Genomic DNA, 27,829 nt, shown 5'->3' on the forward strand with positions numbered 1-27,829 from the left:
TCCAGTGAGAGTCTACAGCCAACCATAGTCAATCAGAATGAGAAATTAATCGAGTTTACTTCCAGTATACACATGGTTAGGCTTGCTCAGTCTCAGGTTCTTCAGAGATCCAAGCCCTCCTTTTCACAGGGACTCCATCACTAATACGTCTTCTTACCCCCTCTTCACTCCTTGGTCTTGTGTTAGTGAAGGCAGAACTCACTGCTCCAGTGCCACATGGAGTAACTCCACCTTGCATCTGGAACATTCTTTGAGCTGCATCAGCTGAATGAGAGCTCCCAGAATGCCAGGCTCTTCTCCTGGGGAACCTATCAAACCCAGGAGAACCTACAGGATACAGGCTCAGACCTAGGTTTCCAGACGCATGCTTGGTTGCTCCAGAATGATGAGTGTCACTGGAAGGGTGAAGCTGGAATCGTACTGATTCAGACTCAGAGTAGGAACTACGTGTACGGGGGAATATGCAGATTGGTGCAGCAGGTGAGTTAAGTGTGGAGGGAGTTAAAGAAAATGAGGATGGAAGGGAGACTCGTGGTTTGGGGTGAAGAAGACCTGTCCTCCTGTGTCTAACTTCTCCAGAAACCCTCCCTTCTCCCTTCAGTTCCTTTGGCTTTGCTGACTCTCCGCATCTTTCTGCAGCTTTCTCATTATTACTCATCCTCTTTTTCCTTCTCCTAAACTGAGCCTCATCTAGTTTCATTTCCAGGTTGTGAAGATCCTCAGTTATCTGGTTGACCCGATCAAAACGAGATAGTAGGGCATTGACGCATGGCAGCAGGTGGTCCAGGTAAGGTTGGACGTCAAACCCAGGCTCGGACACTGATGAGTCCTCAGACCTCACAGAGAGAGATGAGGACATGGGACAGGGGGATGAAAATGAGGAGGACAAAGAAGGAGAGTGGGAGGAAGGAAAGGTTGAAGAGAGGGTGTTGAGACGGGATTCCTGGGAGGACCTTGATGGAGGGATGTCCATGCCTTCAAACTTTACCCTGTGCCTGAACTAGAAATGATAAAAAATGTTTGGGACCAGTAACATGAATCAACCATGTAAGATTTTCATTTACTAAGTTCTGACAATGAAATGCACCACAACTAATGCATTATGTACCTCTTTAGCCTTAGTGAGTCCCATCCACAGCTTGAGTCTCTTGATGAAGAACTCCACCATCTCATAGTCCTGAGGTTCAATGGCTGGACGATACATGTCAGCTTGTTCTGCCCTGAAGGAAACAGCAATAGTTAGTAGTAAAGCCCACTTATTGTAATATTGATACTTATTGTTACTCTTAAAGAACTCCTCTTTGGCACTCTAAAAATGCAAAATTTGAAGCCTTTGTAGCAATCACATCAATTCAGTAAGTTCTTTTTTAAACTTACATTCGTACATACACATACTACTTGTACTTGTACTTACATACAACCTTTAACACTGGGATCTGAAGATTTTAACAGCCTATCCACACTGCCATAATACAGGTAATGTGTACCTGTATGTACGGATGAGAACGGCTCCACAGAGTCTGGCCAAGAGCCAGATAATCCCCCCCATCAGTAGTAGCCCATAAAGAGGGCCCAGGACTGGGTGCATCTTGCATAGTCTCTGAAGAGCCATCCGGCCACGCAAGATGGATAGCACTGATACACCGGCCTGACGTACTGACAGGAAGCCCTCCACTGAACGGGAGAAGAGCTGAAACAAAGACAAGAGACATATCAAATACATTTCTTCTTTATGAATATTCTATGCGCTTGAACTGTTCGTCTTGTACCATGTTTCCAAGGTGCGTGCAGAGAAGCAGCAGCAGCAGCAGTAGGAACGTCAGAGCCCACAGCTCCCTCCAGGCTCTCTGCAGCACTCTGCCTATCACCACCCACCTCCGCACAAACCTTAACGTTCCCAGCAGCTGGAACACACAGCCATGGTTAGGAGCAGACTAATAGAGTATAGAGTTATGCTATTTTATATGATGAAGAGCCAGAGCTCCCAGTTACCTTTAGAACAAGCAGGGTGAGCAGGACAGCGGCACACTGAGACGATCTTTGTGCCAAAAGGGCAAGACTGTGGAAGTTGATGAAGCTGTCCGGTTGTGAGCGCAGCTAGATGGTACAGAATGCAGTATGGGCATTAATGACCAAGAAGAACTTCAGAACCATTTTGTGAGGAATACTTAATTCAATAAATGTGAAAAACTGCTTGTTTATTTTATATTTCTTAAACAGTTCGACTGATCCCACACCTTCAGGTATGCAGCAATGATTTTTAAATACTTTAATTCTTCATTCAAAAATTCCCCTTGTTAACTAAACCAGCTCAGCAGATTGCACAGTGCAACTACAGTATTTGGACAGTATAAGCAACACGTGTTACAGTCCATTTCTAACACATTAAATATTTTTTTGCTTTAATACTGCAATATTTAGTCAAATGAATTTCAGAATATTGATCAAGACAATATAATTTTGTGAGTTTGACACTTTTGCAGGTGTCTTCTCATTTACACTGATATCGGGGGTATATCTCAAACCTAAAAGTTGATGTACATATTTACCTCGGAAATACAGGAAGTGGCCTGGGACAGGAAGCAGAGCTGCAGGATACTTGTTGCCAGGGACAACAAGGCTAGAAGGAGCTGAAACCAGTGTAGGCCTTGACAGAAATACGTGGTACGCTCAGCAGCCATGGACCACAGCTCCCCAAATAAGATGAGGAGAGCAGAGATGAGAAGAAGAACCTGCAGTATAAATACCAGTGAATTTAAGCGTTTAAGAATACGTGTTGCTTTCAATTTGAGTTCTTTGTGCTTGTTAGTTACCGTCAGTGCCATCTGAAGATCCAGGCCTGAGAAGGATGAAGGGATGAGGAGTGGATGGATAGAGATGGAAGGACTGACTCTCTGTGTCTGAGCCCACTCTAGTTGAATGGACATGCATACAAATAAAGCAGACTCTCTGTGGTAGTGTGTGAAGTCAATAGAGAGAGTTTTAAACCTGAGAGATGAAAAAAACACACTATTAGCATCAAATCAAAATCAATATTTCAAAGTCTTTTAAATGGGATTACAATAGTTTTACATCATCATTAGTGATATCTGTGTGGTAATTTGTAGAACTTGGTGTACAATCCATGTGTTTTTGATTAAATGGAGGGTTTACATCAAGCAAAATATCAAGCAATCACATCAGAAGAGGTTTCAGATGCCTGGTAAACAATGTGTGTTCAAATGCAAAATGATGATGTTCCCTGAATCACATTTTGTCATCTCTCATTGATTCATTTGCTCCCAGAAGAAAAGAAGTTGCATTGTTTTGTTTTCTTGGTAAGTTTTAATGGGGTGGCACGCCTCATTGTTCTCAATTCTTTTTTTTCTCTCAGTGGAATAAACAACTGAGAAATGAAAGTATTATTGAATACACACTCAGCATGTCTTGGAGATGCAGTCGTGTCACCATAAAAGATCCACTCACTGTTTCACCCTCCAGTCTGCCATGTGAAGGCCAGAGAGAATCTGGTGTGTCATTGCGCTGCTGTTCCCCAATAAGACAGCTGCCACAGGACCGAGAGCGTGTGTGTACTGGAGTCGTGGCAACCCTACAAGGTGTAGCACAGGGTTTTGGTGTATATGTATCACCAAGGTGTGGTTTATCCACTGCCCTGCATCTGACCAGCTGGATGAAGAGAGAATATGTATGTGATTAAAATTCATGCACATAGATGTAGATGAGCATTTCTACAGGGTGACAAGAGATCAATGACTCATTAATATAAGGACAGGTTGATTTTCAAGTAATGGTCTCCAGTTAAACGTTCCATAAAAACACCTAAACCAACAGTAAACTGATGCTATTAATAAGGATTACCTGTGGGATACACAGCTGCATTGTTGTCTATTTACTATTAACACAACCAGTTTATTTTGACTTAAAACCACTTACACTATCCACATCTATATGTTCTTTAACGACCCCCCGAGTTTTGAGAAATTGCGCCAAAGCCTATTTCATTACCTCACTATACCCGCAAAGTTTTTGTGGTATGTTGTAACTGTGAAATATGTAATACCTTACTTTATAGGTTCTACACAATATCAATTGTAGTTACCATTTTTTCTCCAAATGTTAGTTTTGTGTCCTGGTAGTGTACCACATACATACCCATTCACAGAAAAAACCCCAACTGTCAACTTGTTTCGCCCTCTATCCCTGTGGTCTTGTTTTCTTCCATTGTGCCTACATTTAACAACTAGTACAAATTGGTAAGTACTTGGTACTTGATTCATCGACAAAATTAAACTGTACATTTTGGGCCATAATATACAGTGTTATCGAAAAAACATAATAATTCAAGACATATACAAGATCATTTTTTGGAATTTTTGCCATTATTCCGTAATGGAAAGTGCAGGGAGAGAGGGAACAGGGGTAGAGAGAGGAAAAAGAGACTGCAGCCAGATTGCAGATATTGTGGTTATTTTGTATGCATCTTAACCAGGAGCCACATCCTTTAAAGTCCCCCTCCACTCAAAAAAATATGTTTGTTATTGTTCCTATAGTTGGATGTTTCAGCCTCACTGTGCAGAATGATGTATGTGCAGAGTTTCACTGGAAAGCTGTTTTCACATTCATCTGCTGAAAGTGGAAAGTTTCTCTGTGCTCATCTTCAGTCTGAATTTAAGAGGTGGGCCCCTGTGCATGATCTGACATTATAATTAGTTTGGAAGTCAATCTCAACAAAAGTGTGATGTGGAACCCTCCAGTGCACATTAAATGAGAATGGACTTTTCAGTAAAGTAGAAGACATCTTGTGTGCAGCGGTTAAACTTTTGAAATGAAACATATTTGCGTATTTATAGATTCAAGAATTTTTAATGAGGCAGAAGGAATAGATGTCATTTTAAGGATCTTAACATGATAATTATACTTTTTTTGTGGAAAAGTCATATCAGCCACACATGATTGTTCCAAGTATTTTTTATACGTCTTAATAAATGTCTGGAGAGTATCTTTAAATGAATACCAATCTATACTGGATTTGCTATTTGTATATGAAATGACTTTTTCAAATAAGCTCATCAAGAATGACTTATAGCTTGCCACTTTTTCATGCACCTCAATTAACTTTTAATGCAGTTATGTATAGGTCTGTATTAGTGGTTAACTATCTATACTGCTCTTGCTTGTGAAAGATCTTGTTTGTAACATTTTTTCCTCCGAGGATCTGATTCTGTCAGGCAGTGAAATTCACTGTTAGGTCGATGAAATATTCTTAGTACAGCAACAAGTGTGCACACCTAACAAAGACAAACTTCGCCAAACACGTCGACGCAATTGTCCAATGGAACTAGCAGGCTCCAGGTGTGGCTGTTGAGTGTGTTTGGTATGGTGTAGTGTTGTGACAGCAGGAAGTAGAGGATTGTCCTTACTCTCTAAGTGAGGTGAGGTTAGGGACACCCAAGGGTGAAGTGTGAAGACGGCTTCTGATAGCAGTGTGCAGCAGCCTGCCCTGCCTCTGCTCCATGCTGTCCTGGTAGTTCACCATCAGCACCAGCAACAGAAATAACAGCTGGCACACACAGTGCTACAGAGAAGATACAGAGGTTTAATTAACATAAAAAGAGATGCTCCTAAAAACAGCAACAAAATGTAAAAGCTTGTTTTTTATTCTCACCCTTATGAGAGATCGCAGATCTCGGACTTTGCGTGCTTCCTCTTTAGCCTGCAGCAACCCATAGCCGCACAGAGGACGAACCTTCCCACTGTGTTCTCCAAATGCCCTCACCACTGTGGTCTCCTGGGCCAGCTGGTCCTCCACCTCTGGATCCACAGGCCGCCACAGCGCTGAGCAGATCAAGGCATGCACACACACCTGAGCAAAGAAGACGGAGATGCAAAATCAAAGGAATTATCCACCAAACATCACAGAAGCGAGTTAATTGGATGACATGTTTGAACTCACCTTCAGAGGTTCCAGCAGCAGAGCAGAGGTAAGGAAGGCAGAGAGAGATGATATCAGCCACATGAGGACAACTGCTCTGGAGAAGAAGCTGCCGTAAATTCCCATGAGAGCCAGGCAGGATCCCAGCAGCACAGCCACCAGGGGGTAAATCACACACAGGACCCAGGGAGGGAGTAGCCAGCTGGGCTTACCTCGAGAAACTCCTAGAGTAGGAAGAGTGATGGATTTATCAAACACTAGTCCTACCGTGTTACCAGATGTAAATGAAAAGATACCAAAGTGATATTTATTGGGTATTCTCATATGGTTTAGTACCTATGCGTGTGGTGGAGAAGGAGCGTGTAGAGTCAGGAGAAGGGCTTGGCAGAAAGGTGCTGGCCACAGAGTCTACAGATAGCACAGAGGGATACTTGTACAGCCCAGTCTCATACAGGGAAGAACAGGACTGTGGATCTGGCTTGTGGATCTTTACACCACAGAAAAATCTATCCTCGCTCTGATCTGACCAGCTGCTGCAGGAGGTGCTCTGGCTACAAAAGCAAAAAAATCAGAGGTTTTTCTCAATATGATGAGGTTAAGAAATATTTCTAAAACATGAGATGACTGAAAGCAATGCAATAAATAATGCTTCATGCAAGAGAGGAAAATGTGTGGGCAGCATTTTCATTACGGATAAAGAGAAGCCTTACGTGTTTGAGAATGAGGAGGTGGTTCTAGGGGAGTCCCGGCCGCTGTCTGAATTACTGTTTGTTGTATCTATTGTTTCTGCTGCCGCTGCTATAGACATCAGCAGTTCCTCCTCTAGAGGCAAACACAAAAATATGTGTTCAAACGGAGAATGAAAAGAAGAAATAATATATAGTCCAATGAGGGATTTCATCTACTGCAATAACATGCTGTCATTCCCTTTTTTGGTCAGTCCACTTTCCCTGAACCTGCCTGCACTATTCCTGTTTGAGTCGATGATTCCCAACATCAACAGAACATGTCAACCTTCAGAGAACAGATAGATTTTTGCCTTAAAGAAACCACACTCACTTTGATATGAAAACATACAGTAGAAACAGAGATTTGTCAGTTGTACATTTCCCTTCTGCAGATATTTGGATTTCTGGGTTTATTTGAACAGTTTCTCACCAGACATAGTTAGGAATGTTGTCAGATTGTGGTTATGAACTTGGACTGGGTTGGCGTTCATAGTGAGGACCTGTGCAACAGGGGAGTAATGAGAGTCAGAATGTTCTTTTGAAAGGGGATATGTGCAAAGGGGAGGGAGAAGAGCAGCAGATGAGTCAGAGGAGGAGGGTGAGGTCAGACGCAGCTGCATCAGGGCCTTTTTCCTCCTGAGCAGCCGTGTTGGACCCAGAGCAGATGAAGCCTTGCAGGGGTCGGAGGATGGGGTCATCTCGGTTGAAGGGCCTGCCGGCAGGTTGAGGAGACTGTCACATGATGCCCATGCCACCACGCACTCCTCTTGACATGTTCCATCTGTCTGGGGCGCCAAACCAGAGGCAGCCCAAAAGTCCAGGATACTAGAGTCAAACGCCTTGCTCTCCAGCAACTAAAGGGGGAAAAAACATGCAGTTTGTACAGCGCAACTATAGCAACTCTATGTGTATGTGTAAGTGTATGTGTATGTGTATGTGTGTGTGTGTGTGTGTGTGTGTGTGTGTGTGTGTGTGTGTGTGTGTGTGTGTGTGTGTGTGTGTGTGTGTGTGTGTGTGTGTGTGTGTGTGCTCTCACAGATGAAGGGCTATCTCGGCCTGGACTGGAAGAATCCCGCAGAGACAAGAAAGAAGGGTCTAGGTAGACATCCATCTCCACAGAGTGACACACAGGAGAAGGAGGAACTGACATGTCCACGTTTTCCTAGTTACACACACACGTGCACGTTAACATACAGTACATCCGTTGCCCCAGCATCTCTTTCTGTACATCCAGATAAATGGAAAAGCACTCACTTGTCTTGTTTCTATACAGAGATAAGACTGTTTGACAAATAAAGCTTAGGCACAAGCCCAAGACATCGCTGTACTGACCTCTAACACACTGAAGGTACGCATAGGAACACAGAAGAACAAACAGTCTATGTACTTATTCATATGAACATTTCAGTACATTCAGGTCAGAGGACACTGTCTCTTTCAGCAGTAAAATGTTTAACGAACATAAAGAATGTTTAAGCTGTGTTGAGTTACCTGACTGTGAGTTTTTCTGAAGAGGAAACAGAGGAAACACTGGAGAGGAAACACCAGTACTGCAACAGTCATCCCCACAGCAACTGTTTCCATATTAACCAGTAGCTTAGCTGACACTGGACCACTTGTGAGAAAAGGGACATCAGTCAGTTTTATCCGGTCAACCCTGCAAGATACTGAAAGACTGGTATATGTTTGGAAGCATGACATATAATTGTATTTTTTCTGATAATGTGATATTACATCTTTTATTGCAGTGATTCCCAATACCCCCCAGTGGTATGTAAAGCATAACCCTGGAAAGGTGGAAGGTTCAACAAATTAACTCAACTTAATAAAACTAATGAAACTAAAAAATAGAAGTTGTGATTTGATTAAAATAATATAGCCACATTTTTGTGCTAAGAGTAAAAAATAAACAGCAAGAGACTTGCCACCACATTGCAGTTGAAAGTGTGTTAAAACTAATTAGCAAGAAAGCAGAGCATTTTAAAAGCAACATTTACACAGATGAAACAGCATTGGCAGTGAAAATTAGCTAAAAGTAATGGATACATTGAAAGCTCTAGCTTCTGCCAATTTACATGGTAGTGGTAGGCTAACCTAGCTGAGCAAAGCAACCTAAAATTGACAAAATTCAACTAAAGAGAATGAAAAAATAATGAAATAAAATGTACTTTTACCTAATTATTAGGACTGAATAACCAGCTTATAATACATTCCTAAAAACATATTTCGGTGGTGTTGTAGGTGTACCTAAGCTTGTTTGACTGTGGGATACATCAGACAGAAGGTTGGGAACAACTGCTTTATGGCTTTAACTACTAATTATTCCATTCTCACCTGTGCCCCACTGAGCCCACAGCCCCGTACCACAGTGCCCCCAGTGCTAGGTAGAGGTGCAGCACAAGGGCACTGCAGGTAACCCTCTGACTCCGGGTGAAACGACTGTGGGAAGGGCGTTCCCATAGCGACAGCCACAGGTGGTGCTCCACCATCCCAAACATCAGCTGGGAGTTGAGGACCCGTCGAAACTGAGAAAGCTCTTCAGGACCTGGGAGGAGGAATAGAAAAGGACGAACAAGTGATCTTTCAGACAGTTGTGTGGGTCAGTATTTGATTGTACTGGACTGATTCACCTGTTTAGAGGGGAATAAAAGTTGATATCCAATACAAACTAAATGTAGCTTTTTCTAGGAACTTTGATAGAAATAACTCACTGTTTCTTCATTTTAAACAGTAGCCAGCATTACTTGATGAGGTTAATCTTTCTAAAGGTGAAAAGTAATGTAATCTTACAAGAGGCCAGAACTTCCTTCTCCACAGTTCCATTCTTCTGATTCTCCACAGAGAGCCAGTCTTCCAGCAAGAAGAAGAACATGTGGTCTGTCTGAGGGTCCCACACCACCACATGCTGAACGTACCAAGATGGGTCCAAACCTGCATTCACAAGTATGAAATTCAACTATGTTAACTTTTCGTCATACAGTGAGGTAGGGGTTGGATGTTTGGTTTTTACATGCCTGTAGAAGGACTCAGTGGTACCAGCAGACAGACATTTGTGTCTACCTTCCTCTCCTATTTTACAGATGCCACTGTTTATCTCCTTTTAAAGAAGCAATCTCTAGATCCATCTCCAAGCAAGATTTTAGAAAAACTGTCTCCATTCAATTGATTTATTTTATGAACAATAATCAAAATTTTGGAAATTTTCATTCTGGTATCTGCTACCTACATAGTACTGAGGCTACTCTGGTCAAAGTCACCAATTACTTTCTGCTTGTAGCCAACACAGGCCCATACAGGACCATAATGTCTTAATCAGCCATCTAAAGAGCTGTATCGCCATCATCAGTGATGTGCCTCTGGATTAGTTCATCTCTCTCTCTGTGACGTCGGCACAGTGCCAGTATGAGAGGATTGAGCCCATGGTCGGTATCATTAAGCACAGCGTTACATTAAATCTGTCAAAATAACGTAATTCAGTGACACAGCTATCATGATTTTATGTCCGACTATATTACAGAAAGTGGCAACTGCATTGTTGTTTATATTTTGTCAGTGTTTATACTGTAGTTAGCTTCCTTAGCTCCTAAGCTAAGCTAACATTTACTAACTTTTCTATAGAGCTGTGCCTTAACATTGCTGTGCCTACGTGACTGACCAGTGGATTTTCATGCTGTATTCAGGCAATAAACGGTCAAAAGTTGAAGAGTGTCAGTCCATACTTCACACAACACAACGCAGACTGAAGGAGACTGAACAACAGTTACACATGCATAGGCATGACATCGATTTCCATTGCTAACCTGTATGTCACATTAAAGCCTGGTACCACTGATGTTTCTTGTATTATGTCCTGCCTTGCTGAAATTAAAAAATTAAATGTCCAGATATGTCCTGCAGTTGAATGACTCCAAATCAGAAATAATTATAATGACCCCCCTCTGGCCCCAACACTAGCAGGGTTAACAATCTATCCTCTAGTCTAGGTGCCTTATCTAATAATATCCATAAAGAGGCCTATAACCTAGGCATTATATTTGACTCAGAGTTGTCTTTTGATACACCAAAGTGTTACCAAAGTATTGTGGCCTTGCTCTGCGTAACTGAGACAGCTAATCAAGATCAGGTCATTTCTTTAATCTGCAGACTTCTTTGATCAGTCATCCTTGCTTTTATCGTTGCCAGACTTGACTATTGCAATGTACTTTATTCTGATATAAGCAGGTAAAACAGTCAAAGACTGAAGTTGATACAAAATGCTGCTGCCAGGCATTTAACACATACTAGGAGAAATTAACACATTACACCAATGCCTTCACTGCTTTCCTGTGAGTATTAGAATTGATTTTAAGATGTTACTGCTTGTGTCTTAAATGGTCAGGCTCTTGCCTTTGACTTTGATCTGCTAACTCCTTATAAGCCTGATCACTGCCTGACATTGTCCAGCGAGGCCCTCCTAATGGTTCCAAAATCTTGACTTGTTACTAATGGTGACCGGGCCTTTACTGTTTGAGCCCCTCAGCTGTGGAACCCCCTGTCTGGGAATCTCAGGCAGACAAACTCAGTATCCTCACTTTAATCTTATGGCTTTTTCTTGACTGAGGATATTTGTTGATTTTTTATCTTTTTTATATCTTTGGATCTTATTTACTTGTATAATCTATTTTTATTGTACTAAAGCACTTTGTAACTTTGTTTTTTTAAAGGTGCTATATAAATGAAGACATTATTATTATCTGCATGTGCATGTAATTACATACACAACAAGTTGTTTTACTAGAATTTTGTGCAGAAGTGTATTCACAAAATGCAATTTTAACAAGTCACTTGGTCTCACAGTGGGTATTATTGGAAAAGTCAGTGTCTAAAAAATGGGTATTAAAATATATGTCCAGATGGTGAAATAATTTTGCTTGTGAGAATGACTTTGTCATTATGTTGATTTCAGAGGAGATTGTATCAAGACAAGGTTTAAAAGATATGGATAATTTTGCAGTGGCCATGTACCTGTGTTGTCATGCCAAATGCGAATTTTCCAAACTTCTCCCAGGTTGTCATCTGTCTCTAAGTGAAACTGGTCCAGGCTGCCGCGCTGAAAAGCCCCATCTCTTTGCAGATGGCGAGAGCCGCTCTTGCTCACACCATACAGACTGATGCCAACATGTGCTGTGGTGCCTGATGGGTGATACCACTGCATTAAAATTATGTATATAATTCGTTGGAATTAGGGGTTTCATAAATTCATGTACTAGACAAATCTCTGTTTTCTCTTTGTACTTCAACATCTCCATTCACTTGAACTCAGCTGACCTGCTCCCCGCCTCCAGCCAGTCTTGACCAAAACTCTGTAGTGGTACAGTCCTGGTCGGCCACACAGAGAGACTTGGCTCAGTCTCAGGCTGTCCAAGTGGTCCAGTTTGTGGGCGATGAGCCCCACCAGCAGGTGCATAAGAACCAGGACAGCACAAACAATTCCCACCACCATGTTCTGCATGGATCCTCCTGACTGGACAGATAAGAAACAGATGAAGGGAAAAGGGAGTGCCTGTTGAAAACTATCATATTTACTCACTTTGCATTTGGGAATGGATCAGATATTAGTCAAGTGTGCTTAGTGTACTTAAATAACAGTTGTTGTAATGCTTTATGGTCTCACATACTGGTGGCAACAGAATAACAGCCCCAGGATGAACAAACAAACTGGCCCCAAACATGGTGAGGTGCTGAGTGAGACAGTGGGCTGTGTGGAGTGTGCTGCCCTCCAGTGGCTGAAGACCCTCACTGCTCCAACGCCTCTCCTTCACATTGTAGTACTGGCACAGTGAGCTGAACACACAGATTGAAACGCGAACAGGACCGCTGTCCACCAGAGATGAGGTCAGGGTGACAGAGAGAGGCTTGTCTGTCTGATTCAAACTGTTGCAGGAGACAAATCAGTCAAGCCTTTTTAATTCATCAAAATGAGGAATGGAATCAAACAGAGCATTGAGTTACAGAAAATGGCTGTGACTCACAGTGGCGACAGAAAGATGGTTTCCTCTGTGGTGGTGGTCAGAGCAGAGAGACTGAGAGGCCATACTCTCACTAGGGAATCCTGGGATGCATTAGTCCCTGGTACTAAAGAGCTCACTTCTATCTTGACATGTCCCAAGCTCACTGGAGTAGCTCCTAGAGATGAATAATGCACTTTGAAAAACAGCCTTTTTAAAATTCATAATTTATGCAAAAACACAGATATACAGTAAGGTTAATTAATCATTATGTAGGCGCTGCAGCTCACTCTCATTCCTCAACAAATAACTTTAGACATCCCGAAATATGATGTGCATGACACAGCTTCCCTGAACTGTCACAGCCACTGTCAATCATTCATAAAAAATACATTCATACTTTAATGTGTAGTGTGGGTTGTTACCTTGTTCAAGATTTAATCAAGATATGGTAGCACACTAATCATTTTTAAGCTGTATTCCTATTACATTTATGAAAAGAACTGAGGAAGCTAAGAAATATATATTTAAAGCCCATATCTGAGTTAAAATGAGACAAATCTGATTTTTGTGTCCCCAGTGGCAGTAAATTGAATAAAATCATGTAGAAGATGCTAAGATCATGTACAAATTCAAAACCTTTTTTATTACCACATTATCACCTTAAAAAGTTGAGGCAAATGTGTTAGTATGGTTGCCTGTTTACACATCCAGCAAAAATGGAGCAATATCAGCACTGATTTTAAGACAATTTGTTGCCACCTAACGAATATACATCCAATATTCACTGTCGTTACAGCTCTGTTTTGATCTTCACTAACTCCTGAGAGAAATATATGACACTTTACTAGATGCTCTACCATGTTAACCTACCAGTTGGTCACTAACTTTATCTGTCTGTTGTCTCATGCTGGGCTAGTGGTGAATTTATTAAAGCCTCTTGTTGAAAACAAAACAAGGTCATAAGGAGACATTATACATAGTCATTTGATCCATAATTATATATCAACAATTACATTTATTTAGTGTAGCTTAAAAGGCACCATGTGAAATTGTAGATGTGGTGCCATTTCATCAATGCAATTTGGAAAGTTATATTTACATATAGGGGCTTTAAACAGACAAAGATTGGTCCAGAGAAAGTATAAACATTGAATGTACCTGGTGTCAGGCTGAAGTTGAAGGAGATGTATAAACCTGCATTTTCATCCAAGCCATCCACAGTTTTTACTGTGAAGTTCAAATGTCCTTCAGTGGGGAGTAATACAGTAAGACATGTCCCATTTCCGCCTTCATCTACCCTTCGATCTCCACCCACATCGCCTTGTCCCACAAGGTACTTGTTGGGTAGAGTGACCTGTATGCCCTGTTCAGCGTCAAGATCCTGTATGGGAATGGGCTGGCCCTGAGGAGTGGTGAGTTCCATGGCAACCAGAGAGGTAGAGATAGGAGGGTCAGCTACAGTTAGCAAAGGGCTGGACTCCAGTGCTCCATCTATCCCAAACAGAACCTGCACCACCTCAGACCTCTGACTCGTCAGGTGAGTAGTAAGGGAGGTGGGGATATGAAATGGACATGGGCGAGAACTCTTTGATCCGTCAGGTAGCGATGGCAGAAAGGAGTTGGACTTGTTTGATTGCTGGGTGCAGAGGAGGTCAGAGGGATTTCCATGGAAACCAATTGTGCTGATATAAGGGGTGGAGAGCGAAAGGGGTGCCTCGCCATGAACATGTGAATGCATCAGAGAGCGCATTAGGGCTCCTGCATTGTCCAGTGCTGACAAGGTGATTACTGAAGCTGACTGCAGAGTGCTTGAGTAGTCCGGGCTAGAATTGAATGCACTGGCTGATTCAGACACAGCAGCCAGAGTGCTACCTGGAGACACAACAAACAGAACAATATTCACCTATTCTGTAAAGTTAGTTCACTGTCAGTATATAACTGTTACTAGCTGGGGTGGGATGTTGTGATTGACAAGCACCTATGACATTAAGGATGTTCTTTCCCGTGTCAAACGATGAAAAAACACCAAGACTCATCTGTTCCTCCATTACATGAATCATCTTCCCCACTGCTTCAAGAACCTTCTCTTGACAGCCATCACACACCAACGCACTGGGAACAGCCTAGAGCAAATAAAGAACATTCAGAAATTGGCTTCCTTGTCTTCTTGGTCTGTTGGTGTCACACATAAGAATGTGCTCAATACAGTAGCAGTAGGTTAAAATTGTCCATGTTTGATATCTATCTTTGCTGAAGTTCATATGTTATAGATTTTATAGATAATATTATAAATAATATTACAGATTATATTTATGTGGATGATGAGGTAAAATGGTGTTTACTTACAGTGGACTGAGCTAATGCTGAGCTGATTTGATCAACATCTTGCAAGGAGGAAATAGGGAGCGAGGCCAGAGTTTTGGTAACGTTTTCTCGAATTTCCCTAACATTTTGTCCAGGCTCCATCTGTGGACAGGTGGGTGAAAGTCATAAGTATATATGCTGAATGCATACCTTTTTAACAATGCTTATGTTCAAGATCTTCAGTCATTCTCTTATGGAGAAAAGCTAGTTAATCATAATAATAATCTGTTAAATGCGTCATTTCATGCATTGGAATATGAGAATATGATACTGACACACTACCTGATTGAGCTGGCTGGTGAGGGCAATGGAATAAGGGATGATATCCTGAGGGTTACCATGTTGAATTAAAGCCCACATCTCAGTCTGGCTCTTATTTCTAAGCCACTGACTTGCAACTTCATCCCTTGCAAGATTTTCAACTGTCAAAGTTCTGAAGAATAGAGGAGTCAGAAATAGTCTTCACTAATCACTAAATCATGACAAAGACATTTGGCTTGATGTTTAATGGCCTCAAATTAATTTCACTTAAAAAAAAATATGGTGGAAACATGTGCCACTAATTCTGCTTACTTGTTCAGAGCAATGACCTTTGCCCCCAGATGGTTTTCTATCAGCACAGTGACTATGATAACTGACATGTTTCTTTCGTGCCCAGGACTTCCCACTGGGACCAGGCTGCCAAATGTTGAACGAGTGCCCCTAGGAAAGAAAGCAAATTTAAACCTAATGCAGTTTTTAATATTTGGTTGAAGACCACAGTCCCACCAACAGTTTTAGATTTGAGCCACTATTCACCTGTACAGAGTGATCATGGGGCACATTGTGCTAATGGGCTGGCATGGTGCCACCTGGAAGGTATAAAACAACTGAGAGGCGTCACTTTCATAATCTTGCCACCCTGTCAAAAGAGAACATATGTTGGTGAAGATTATAATACAGCTACAGTCACTGTATGTAACCATGTACATTGATGCCTGCAGAACAATTGCTTCTTTATTACTATTTTACTGTGACAAAGATGTTGATGCAATTAATACCACAGTGTTACCCGAGCAGTTGTAAGTGACCACTGTCTCCAGTGGACGTATGTCGGACTCTGGACTCAGCCCACACAGGCCTCCATGTGGTGGATTGTTTGTAAGTGTTGTCAGGCTGGCACTGCCCCACCCTCTGCCAGGCTGAGTTACATTGAGAGTGAAGGTATAACTCCGCCCTGGCTGCAGGACCTCTGAACGCACTACCAAGTTAGAGGAAAGTCTTCCCGTAGAGGTGGCAACTTCATCAAGGTCAAGGGTCATGCCAGTCTGGTCCTCAGCACTCCATTTGTACTGTGAGAAGACACACAAACATGTCATACATGACACTTAATAACACTGAATACTTTATTGTCTGTATATATTTATACATTTCTCAGCTTGCAAACAACAAGCTATTGTGTTGTTAATGTATCTACCTAATTAAGCAGTACTAAGATTCAATCCAGATTAAGACAAAGACAACATAAAGTATGCATAAATAAACTGATGAGGGCAATACTGCAGTCTGTACCCCCTTGATATAAACCTAGAAGAAAAACACCTACTTTTTGCAGATAATATACCTACTATACCTATACCTACAACTAAAGAGAGGCTTCAACAGCACCTTGATCTTCTGCATCAATTCTCCCAGACCTGGGCCTTCACAGTGAATCTAACCAAGACAAAAGTTATGATATTCCAAAAAAAGACCCAGCCTCCAAAACCACAAATATAAATTCTTTGTAGATAACATTGCTCTAGAACTTACCCAAAACTATACTTACCTCAGCTTAAACATCAGCACCTCAGGAACTTTAAAAAAAGCTGTGATTGACCTGAGAGATAAGGCAAGAAGGCCTTTTTACACTGTCAAAAGGAACATCAAATTGGACATCCAAATTAAAATCTGACTTAAAATATTAGATTTTTATAATAGAACCTATATCCCTTTACGGTTGTGAGGTCGTGTCCACTAGCCAACCAAGGTTTTAAAAATGGAATGGGACAAACACCAAACTGAGACTCTGCATAGAGAATCCTGCAAATCCTTTCGCCACATTATGCATGCAGAGCAGAATTAGGACAATATCCTCTAATTATACAAAATCAAAAGAAAGCATTTATATTTTATAATAACCTAAAAGAAAGTTACCCTGACATGCTCCACAACAAACCCCTCATATACAGAGAGACTCTGGAGAGAAGCCCCCTTCAGCTGGTTCTGGGTCTCACAAACATAAGCAAAGTCCCCAGACAGAAACCTCATTAGATTAAACCAAATCATAAGAAAACAAAAAGAAAACTATTTGAGACATTGAAAAGAATCAACCAAAAACCAGAGCAAACTGGAATGCTGTTTGTCACTAAATAGAGAATACCCAGTGGCAAATTAAATGACCAATGTGACCAATCCAAAACTAAGGAAATCCTTGACCATGTACAGACTTATTGAGCACAGTGTTCCCAAGGAGAGATGCTGCTACAGGCAGACCTGGCTCCCCAGAGAAGACAGATTGCACTGCACACAGCTGGAGGTGAAAACTGAGTTGCACTTTTTAACTGCCTGCCAATTGTACCAAGACGTCATAGAAACATATTCTGCCCACAGATTGCAACCACCCAAAAGCCAAGTTTTCCCGAGAAGGGCATCCAATGGAATATAACCATCATAAAAACTGTCAATCACCTGTGTATTCCTGCACTGATCATTTGCACTGTGCTGATCTCTGTATATTGACATACTTACTGTACATACACACAGGACAAATATATTTAAATATATTCATATAAAAACAAAACTTTACATTCAACATTTGTATTATCGTCACAAGATCATGGGTAATGGAATTTCTAGGGATTAGGGATAATTGGTGATATGGAAGTGTAAGATGACAGCTATGGTCAGAATCATTACCTGTGCCTGGTCATCACACTGTCCACATTGCCCAGAGAGGATAATAGGGGTGGTATAACTGATGCGGTGATGGGAGGAGAGGACAGAGCAGGATACACATTCCACATTGACAAGAAGCACTGGAGCTGCATACACACTTACCTAAAGATAAGAGATAGATATCAGTGGGTGCTGGTGGTGCAGGACTGTAATGCTAGTTAATCAAATTTTGACTCTGAAAAGATGCCTGTGAAGCAAACTATCTGCCATGGTTGACTAATTTGGTTAGTATGCCAAGGACACATTTCCAAAACTATTAATTTGAAAGAGATGTTCAACAGAACTTCATACACCCCCTTTCAAATGAACTGCCAAAGACAGTGAAAATAAATTATAAAGAGATAAAACATGCCTTTGCATGGGAATGGTGGAGATTAAAGGCAATACTCACTGTCTGTGTGACAGAGGCAGGTCTCCTCCCTGCCTTGTGTACAGTGAGGTTGAAAATGTAGACTGTGCCTGGGTGGAGCTGAGTGCTGAGCACAGTCAATCTACTGCTGTCACTCCCAATAGGCTGCTGTTCAATATGAGACTGTGTGAAATTCTGAAAATACAAACACATAAGTGTTAATACCACTGCATATCCAAGTAGCAATGTGACTATGTAACAAAGACTTGATGTAACAATACCACTCTTGCTGCCTTCAATTTTTCCTCATAATGATAGAAATTCACTACATTAAGGTTGCTGTACTATCAAGAGGCCTGTACCGCTGTCATGGAGGTCCAGTGATACTGCAGGGCATCTTCCACTCCTGGCTCTACATCAGGGTCCTGGGACTCAGATCCATCCAGGACAAGGTCACTGAGGCTGGGCCACACTCTGTGTGAGCCTCCTTTGATGGCAGCTACAAGTGGGGAGTGGACCACTGCAACTTTGACTTTTCGTTGGACAAGTAGAGGAGTTCCCTGGTGTGAAACCGTGAATACAATACAATACTGTCCCACACTGAGAGAATACTTTGGCAGTAGGAGAAAAGGTAAAGTTGCATTACTAAAAATTACCCTATTCCCAGGGAGATCTAGATTGCCATTTGTACAATCTTGGTCTCTGAATATCTCCCATAGGTATATGGTCTTGTAAGCAGAGCAGTTAATGTCCACGCTTGCTTCAAAGAAACTCTGTCTAGACCTGAAGATAGTACATTGATAGTATACCAGTAGAGAAGCTCCAGGGCTAGAACACTTGAGCGCCTCCACCTCTATGTATAGTTGTTTGGATACATGGCTGACACTGTTGGAAACTTTCACCTTAACAGTGTATTTACCTGCAGCATAATAAGTATGACTGACTGTGCTTAAGTCTGTGACCAGTGCTTCAGTGGAGTCTCCAAAGTCCCAGATGTATCTGAGGTTGGTCAATACATTCACTGTTGCAGAAAACCTGACAGCATATCCTATGAATGCTCTCTCTGAATGACAGACTAGTTTGACCTTTTTAATAGGCCAATCAACTGTAGCAGTCTCATTTAGTGTCTTGGAGCAGATTCCATTGCTTGCTAGCACAGTAACAGACAATGATCCACTCTTTGGTGGAGTAAAGATAACCTCTTGTCCTAGGAGCCATGTAGGCTTAGACCCCACCAAGTGAAATATCCAAGTGTAGTTGACTGAAAACCCACTTTGAACCTCTGCCTTGAAATGGATTTCATTCAGAGCCTCCAGAGCAGCAGAGCAACAGTTTACAAGTCTCAAATCTCGAATATGCTCAATGACCAAAAGGCTAGTTGACACCTCAGCACTACCAACTTGATTCCAAGCTTTCACTGTAACTACATATGTCCCTGCTTGAAGGCTAGATGTGGTGAATTGTCCCTCAACATTGTCCTGACTGTGAACTAAGTCCTTATTTTTAAATGTTAAAACAAAGCTTACATTGCTTCCTTTAGAGATTGATGGAATACAAGTAACTTGTTCCTCAGTGCAGAGTGTAGACTTACTAATGTTCAGCATGAGACCTTCAATTGCATCTTGGGCAGTAACACTGTGTGAAACCATCTGCCAATTTATCCCATTGGAGACATTCAAAGACACCTGGTAGACACCTTCATGTAAAAATGAGTAGGTAAAAGTCTGGTTGTTAGTGTTAAAAAGGTTTGTTGTGGGACCTCTAACTCTCCAGTCCCAGTGCAAATCACTACCCTTGCGGATAAACCCATGGAAAGAAGCAGCAGCACTTCTGTTGATATAAAATGGATGTTTCTTGTTATTGATTCTAAAGCCCACCTCTTCTACTTCCGCCTGGACTATAAACTGTTGGGTGTCATTACTCTGGCTGAGGGTGTTCTGAACTGAAACTTTAACAACACAATAACCTAAACTTGTAAAAGTGTTGAGAAGAAAGGGCTCATGTGTTTGGAGGGGTAAAAGATCAGTGCCCACATACCAAAGGTACTGCAGGTCAGACCCAGTAACTACAGATACGGAGATGTTCACTAATTTCCCCACTGCCACAATGTTTGACTGTGTTGTCATGTGTGAACTTGTTACACGTTCCACTGCCACAATAGAAACAGTGTTGGTGGTCTCACCCAATTTGTTCATGGCTTTTAGCTGAACTGAAACCTCACCAGGGTTTTCAACTAACAGGTGAAAAAGCTCTCCATCACCAGTCATTTGTGGATTAATTCTGCTCTGTGTGGCAAGCCAGTGATAAGTGACATTGGAGCCTTTAGTGATTGAAGCAATGAATAGGAGTTTCTCTTTGGTTGGTACATATTTCATGTTTGTCAGGTTCTGATACTCAATGTGAAGACCCTCTATTCTTTCAAAGACTTCTATTAAAATAGCTGCTTCCTTGCTACTCACCAAGTTCTGGGCTATAACCCTCACTTGATACACTCCTGGTTTGGGGAAAGCAAATCTAAACTGATATGTCCCCTGTTTAGCTGTAGTTATACCCTCCACTGTCCAGTAGTAGTTGGTGCTGCTAATAGCACTACTAACTGCTGTGATAAGAGTTTCTACTCCTACTACAGCATAAGGATGATTGCTGTGTAGGGAAAGGTCTGAAACAGGAAGTAAAACATTCACTTTGAGAGTCGCAGAGTCGTTGCTAACAGCATTAAATGCTGTGGCCGTGACTATGAATTGACCTGTTGAGGTAAAGATATGGGACACGTTTTGCTCCTCCTCTGCAGGGGAACCATCTCCAAAGTCCCATAGCATGGACACATTGCTGCCAGTGCAACTGACAACCCAAAATGATGCTAATGTATTGACTGTCACTGTGTCATTTTGACTATCATGCACCACAGAGAGCTTACCCACAGGTTTTTGAATGGTAATACTAGCTTTGGCTGTTTTGTTGCTGACTTTGTTACTTGCTGTTACGAATACCTCTTCGATACCCTCTTCTTTAAAGACAAAACACACATTTTCTGTCATGACAGTGTGACTAGAGGATCTGTTGAACCACTTGAATTGGTAACCTATTGTCTGTTCAGGGGAAACTATTGCCCTGAAACATACCTTTTGTCCTACTGCCACTATATCATGTGATGACTTTACTACGACGTCAGTTATTGGAGTTTGAACACAGAAACTGCTTTTGTATGATACAGATGAAACAGCACTAACTACAGTTAGACTAACATCAGAAACTCCTTGGCTAGCAAATGTATGCATGACTGTGGACTGTCCTGTCACTACAGTCACAGGTGACCCATCTCCAAACAACCAACGGAAAGCAAATATGGATATGTTCCCATTGACCAGAGCAGTAAGCTGTGTGTTCCTTCCACTCATTAAACACTCTGTAGGCAGAACTCCACTAATTTTCAGCCTATGGACCTCTACAAAGATAGACTGATGAGCTTGGCTGACATAATTTGAAGCAGTTACACCCACTGTATAGTTCCCTGGAGACTTATATATGTGGGTGATGCAACCATCTGTAAGGTTTCCCTGCAGGGACCCATCACCAAAGTCAAAATCCCAGATGAGACTCGTACCAGTTGCAACTTCAGCTCTGAAATCTGTAGCAGAGCTCAGTTCACTGGGTCCGTTGTGTGTCACAGATAATCCAGAGATTTTTTCCATAACTTCCACCATGAGCCAGGTGGTCAGTGCAGTAAGAGTGTTGTTAGCACACAGTGTGAGGTTATAAACACCAGCAGATGCAAAAGTGTGTCTGACTCTCCTGTGGATGCCTTGAACAGCTTCAGAGCCATCACCAAAGTCCCATGTGTAGAACACAGTGTTGGTGGAGGGCTCTGTGGATGCTTCCAGGTGAAGAATCTGACTGACGAGTGGCACCAGAGGGGAGGAGGAAACAAGAAGGCGGTTTAACTGAGGGCGGACACCTATCTTCGTAGACTTGTCAATGTTGTCGTATTGATTTGAGACTTGGACATGAAGTATGTAGTCATCTGTGTTAAGAAAAAACAAACCAAATTAAATTTCTTTGATGGTCTGAATATAAAGTACATACAACAGTGTTTACCCCAGTTCCATTTTTGACACTAATACCAAATGTCCAAAACTAAGTAATTTTTATGATGAAATGTGTCTTTAAGAAAAACAACAACAACAAAATGAACAAGGATCTAAATTAAGCTTGTCACTACAAGCCACACCTCTCAAAATACACTTGGTCATTTGATCCATTGTTGATATAAAAACATTGATTAGTGTGTTTTTTAATAATTTCTGTATGTGTTTACCTGGGATGGAAAAGGTATAGTTCACTGAGTCCTGGACATACACCTGCTTCTCTCCTCTCTCCAAAAGCCCTTCCATGGTTTGACATGGAGCAGATTGGGTGTGGATGACATTGCTACTGCCGTCCCCAAAGTCCCACCTTAATGACATATATAAAACTTTCGAATATCAGACACAACTTTACAAGTATATTTCAAATGATTTTTTCTTTGGTATATATGAGAGACAGACTTTACCTGAAGGTGACAGGGAGGGAGATGTCCACTTTGACCCTGATGGTGTAGAGATATGGAGTTTCTGGAGCTACAACTCCCCTGACAAGCAGGAACTCTGGCTCAGCCAATGGGGTCATTTCATCAGCAGTCAGGAGGATTTGCTGGCTCTGAGAGCTCACAGGGTTGGATGCAGTTACCTAACAGACAATTTACAAATGTTTTTTTGTTTTATTCTTTTTTTAAATTATTTATAATAATCCTGGATTATGTATTTTAATTAATGAATTTGTAAATTCTGTAACTCATCAAAATGAGAAGTGATCAAAAGTACTTGAGTAAATTTAACATGAAGACAAATTAAGTATCTTACCCTGAGCTTATACTCAGCAGGCTTCTTGAACACTACACTGTAAGATTCCCCTTCATAGGCAAACAACTCCAAGTTGTCAATTACCCATGTGAATTTTACTGATGAACCACTCTCCACTTTGGCTGTAAATGACTACAATGTACAAATATAAAAAAGATACCATATTTTAGAATATATAATCAAACGAAATGTCAAACATATTTGATCAAATAAGTGCAATGTGCAGTGTGCAGTGTGAGATTTTTGCTTCCTCACCTGTGGAGTGTCTACAAGCATCCTCAGGCATCCATGTGGCTCAACACTAAGCCCTGTCACTGCCTCGTAGCCACAAACCTTCAAACTTTCACTCTGAGAGCTCACTCCATCCGTCACACTGATGTTCAGCATCTGGACCCCCACTGAAGGCATCACCAGAGTGACAGAGGAGAACCATGCATCTTGGGAATGCTGCTTACAGCCAGGCAAAGACTGAACCACCTCTTCAGGGCAAGAATGAAGGAAGGGTAGACCACTCTGGAGTACTGGGGCTGACCATGAGATCTTGGCTTTCTCGCCAGATAGGACCTTAACAATGATGAGGGTTTGGATGTTGATTTGGACATTAAGCTGGTTCTTTTCATCCAGTAGAGGGTAGATGACGGTTATCCCAAATTTCGATCTTTGACTTGGAGTTGGACCAGTAGTCAGGGCCCCAATATCAGGTGTGGTTGTCTCTGTGTTGGTGAAGCCAAATATGTCTTCATGCTCAGTACCTTTGTGAAGAATGTCCACATACAGCATCTTTAGATCACACACCACCCCATCAACCCACCGGCTTTCTTGGGGAAGAGAAGTGAGGCCTCCCTCCCACCATCCTCCCCACTCCGTCTTCCTAAGGGACAGGTAACTCTGGCGCCAGGGGGAGTTTAGGGAGGCGTCAATGTTAAGGCAATGTAGGAAGGTTCCAGAGTTGCGAGTATGTTGTATAGCCACAATATCATCAGGATATACCATGATGGCTCGCTCTGGAAGAAGCAACTGTTATGGAAAAAATATGAATAATTATTTGAATATAGCTGGCCTTCAAACATCATATAGTCAATCATGGATGCAAGATAATCTAATAACTTACACTTATAGTTTTCAATTCAGAGTGAGGGTTTATCCTCAGAGGCATATCTGCTACCAGGTGGTAGAAGGGTGGTATTGCGGTGTATCTAGGAGGTAAAACAAAGCCACGGCCTGCTGCTGCAGAGTCGTAGGGACTGCAGGGACTGGTGGTGGGCACACAGACCTCCAGCAGGTGGCACCAGTACTGACCCATGCTGCAGCCCCCTGTGGTATTACATAGCGGTACTGCTGAGCAGCAGCTGAACGGATTAAGGAGGGAGCTGCAACCTAATGAGCAAAGAGGAGATTATTACATACAGTATGTAACAAACAGGAGATTTCAGAAAGCAGTCATACTAACTGTTGTTCTGTACCTGGAGGTACCAGGTGGTGGTTTGGGTTGCAGTAGGGTCGGAGGATCTGGACACGGGCCACAGAAGACAGCGGGCTGGGCTGGACTACCAGCTCCACTGATGTCAGCTGACCTGCATGACTAAACCATAACCCTGGGAACAACTGCATCTGTGGGTGTCATAAGAACATTGCATATAGATATAATAATATGATAAGTATATGGGTAAATGACAGGAGCATATCAATATGAATACACAATGAAAAATATACATGTTTGTTTGTAACATGCTGCTGTATAGTCACGAAAATAGTAAAATAGTAAAATATTGTATTGTAAATTGTATTAGACTGCATTAATGTGATCGAGGTGTACATAATAAACTGGCAATTGAAAATAAGCCAGCAAAACAAACCATGAAATTCAAGGACTCAAACAGGAGTTAATTCAACATAAAATTAAATATACTATTATACTAATATACTAATATACTGCTACTTAACAATTGTTAAGACCACTACTTCCCAACCATTTTGCGCTCCCTTTATAGCCAAGCAATACATCCATGTGACCCTTCATCAGGAGCCCAGCAATTTACAAGAAAAAGCAAAGAATTATTACGAATTAGAAAGAAATAAGCTTTTTTTTGTACCCCCAATGTTTTTTCTATTTCTTTAATTGTTAGTAATCTTGCAACCTTTCAGATTAATATTGCATGCCTTTGAGGGGTCTTGACCCCTTAAATCAGCAGTTAATATTTTTGAATGTGACTTTTCTGACCTCCACTGTGAGTTGTCCGATGTCCGGGACAGTTGGAAGGGGATATATCTGTGCCTGAGCAAAGACACCAGTCATGAGAACCAGTCCTGTCAGGTAGCTGTCCATAGATGGTAAAGACTCTGCACAAAGAGAGATTAACCAACATTACACCATGTTACTATGAATAGACATTACAGATATGAGCAGCCATAGATGAGGATAAAACAGAAGTATTATAGTCTTAGTGTCATCTTCTATTCACTGAACTACAGCATGTGGGAAGCTCTGGGAGCTATTATTTTCAACATCTTACAAAATCATTGAAGGGTGATTTATATCAATGTCTGTCCTTGGTGTTCTCTAGTGAAACTTAAGTCTTACCAGTTACTTCTTTTTCACAGAGGAAGCGGTATTGTCCAACACATCGAGCCTTCCTCCATTGTCCCAGTGTCCCAAGTGCCAACTGAGTACACACCCCCTGACTCTCGCTGCCTCTGTCCCACAATGCAGGACCCACTGACTCCACATCTCCAACCTGGCCAGACCCAACTCCTCTTGATCCCTTCAGCCATACCCATTCAGTGGTTTTCCTGAACAGAAAGAGAAACAAAGGGACAAGATGGATGGGAATAATTGATAAAAATATACATATATCAAGATATTTTAAAGAGCATTGTTTGATAAACTCACACTGGAAAGGAGTTATGAAGGAAGTTTTGCAGGTCCAGACTGTCAGCCGCTGTAAGATCACCTCCCAGAGTCTGTCTGCATAAACCCTGCGCTTCAGACCATGAAGACGTCAACTCAGAGAGCCAATAGCATCGCAGGCTGGACAGGTGGATCTGGCCACCTTTTGGACAGGGAATATCCTCTGGAAGGTAAAAATCACACTAAGCTGACAGCATGTAAGAGGAATCATTTCTCAGCACTGGATTATTACCAAATTTAGAATCACATCAGTCTCTTGTGAGCTGAGCATTTTCACAGATTTAATTTACAATCTCAGTCAGTTCGCAATAATTGAACAGGTGGAGCTCATAAGACACATAATAGAGTGCAGCAGGTTCAGCTCATTATCAGAAGATATACGAGATGAATGTGTAATAATAACAGCTGTTTCTCAAACTGACTTTTTTGCATATTTAGCATTGATTACACAAACTGTCATATTTTAAGTAGGTCATTTATCACTTTTGTGACTTGTGAACACCTGCTGTTTTAATCAGGAAATTAGAGCTGAGGAATACGCGCTAAAAAACTGGAAGCCGAAACAGCAAAGTGCATTTTGAGTAAAGTCTGCTGTAAAACTATATAAAAAAGAAGTGTATCGAGTACATTTAACAGAAAATATTTAGAATGATTTATTTTCAATAAAGTAGGAAGTAAATAAAAATAATTTGTTATATAAATATTGTGTTAGATCAATAGAAAAGTAGAATAGGTAATAGAATGAGGTAAATGAATTGATCATATTCACTTATAACAGTCATAATGCAATTGTGTGGAATGTGTTGGGGAAATTAAATTAATTTTGAGTATATTATGCAAAGCCAACTGCAAACAATACCTGTTCTTCTTCTTCTTGTAGTACTCATATAATGATTGCCTCTACCCAAAATAACAAAGCCCAAACAGCAGTTACTATAAATACTTATCTGTACAACTGTATAAAGCATGAAAAACAGGCTAATTAAAACTACACTCCATGAGTGAATGGAGGAAAACTGAGAGTAAAAATTCAAGTCCAAAACCACAAGAATCACATTTCAATCATGCCCACAGGTCTTTGTTTTTTTGTTTTTAATAGTGAAACCCAATCTCAATAAACATTTAACGTTATTAAATAGGGAAACTGGAGATTAAAATTTTAATTTCTGCAAGCAACTACTGTAGATTGTGGAGCTCGAGGGCTGCAGCAGCTAACTCTGAAGTCTTATCTCTCACCGGCAAGCAAAACCAGAGTTTTTGCAAAGAGACAACATCACATTTTTATTTTTAGTCCTAATTAAATACAAGATGAAGCTTCTCACCTCCGGCTGTGCTGATCAAAACCGCACACAGAATCCACAGTGCCTGCTTTGGAAAAGCGAGCGTGCCTGTCATCTTCCAGAGCAAGTCATATTCTCCTTCAGAAGAAATACTGTGCCTGATCACCACTGGAGCATTGTAGAAGTCAGCACGCTCTCATCACTGCATAAAATGTATGGATTCATCTTATCTTTTTTTTCTTTTCTGTCACTGCCTGAAGACTCTTCATTCTCAGTGTTCTTCTACAACTTTAAAAGTGACTATTTAGCCTTCCTTTCAATCCCTCTCCCTTATCTTAGCCCCAACGCTCTTCCCTCCACTAACACCCTCTTGTACTCCAAACACACTGTGAGTTATGGTGGTG

At 41.4% G+C, this 27,829-nt stretch overlaps 2 protein-coding genes across 2 annotated transcripts in view; both read right to left on the reverse strand.

Moving 5' to 3' along the window:
* Window positions 1-27,829, reverse strand: part of LOC134003624 (zinc transporter ZIP11-like) — a 240,576-nt gene that overhangs the window by 71,582 nt on the left and 141,165 nt on the right. The window lies entirely within an intron of this gene.
* pkd1b (polycystic kidney disease 1b) lies at window positions 77-27,540 on the reverse strand. Its single transcript, XM_062443179.1, has 40 exons — window positions 27,468-27,540; window positions 26,128-26,308; window positions 25,819-26,027; window positions 25,459-25,577; window positions 24,701-24,848; window positions 24,349-24,614; window positions 23,493-24,254; window positions 23,238-23,369; window positions 22,889-23,034; window positions 22,655-22,791; window positions 18,702-22,360; window positions 17,952-18,092; window positions 16,066-16,345; window positions 15,813-15,915; window positions 15,588-15,716; window positions 15,297-15,447; window positions 14,997-15,116; window positions 14,629-14,773; window positions 13,809-14,522; window positions 12,672-12,825; window positions 12,318-12,483; window positions 11,968-12,163; window positions 11,665-11,832; window positions 9,451-9,591; window positions 8,995-9,205; window positions 8,152-8,275; window positions 7,697-7,822; window positions 7,091-7,514; window positions 6,643-6,754; window positions 6,269-6,483; window positions 5,954-6,156; window positions 5,666-5,863; window positions 5,421-5,575; window positions 3,466-3,666; window positions 2,814-2,988; window positions 2,530-2,732; window positions 1,770-1,918; window positions 1,488-1,674; window positions 1,109-1,220; window positions 77-1,000 (listed from the first exon to the last, which is right to left on the reverse strand). The coding sequence occupies exons 1-40, from the start codon at window positions 27,538-27,540 to the stop codon at window positions 77-79; spliced, it is 12,159 nt and encodes a 4,052-aa protein (XP_062299163.1).

Source organism: Scomber scombrus, chromosome 21 (genome assembly GCF_963691925.1).
Source record: "Scomber scombrus chromosome 21, fScoSco1.1, whole genome shotgun sequence".
NCBI lineage: Eukaryota > Metazoa > Chordata > Actinopteri > Scombriformes > Scombridae > Scomber > Scomber scombrus.

What these genes read in the sequence shown, in the direction of transcription:
- pkd1b (XM_062443179.1), bottom strand. Translation starts at nt 27,540, where the DNA reads ATGACAGGCACGCTCGCTTTTCCAAAGCAGGCACTGTGGATTCTGTGT. An exon ending in CTTCATAACTCCTTTCCAGT is followed by an intron (nt 26,028 to 26,127) that starts GTGAGTTTATCA and finishes CTTTCTGTTCAG; the next exon opens with GAAAACCACTGAATGGGTAT. An exon ending in CAGCATTAGCTCAGTCCACT is followed by an intron (nt 14,774 to 14,996) that starts GTAAGTAAACAC and finishes TATTTGCTCTAG; the next exon opens with GCTGTTCCCAGTGCGTTGGT.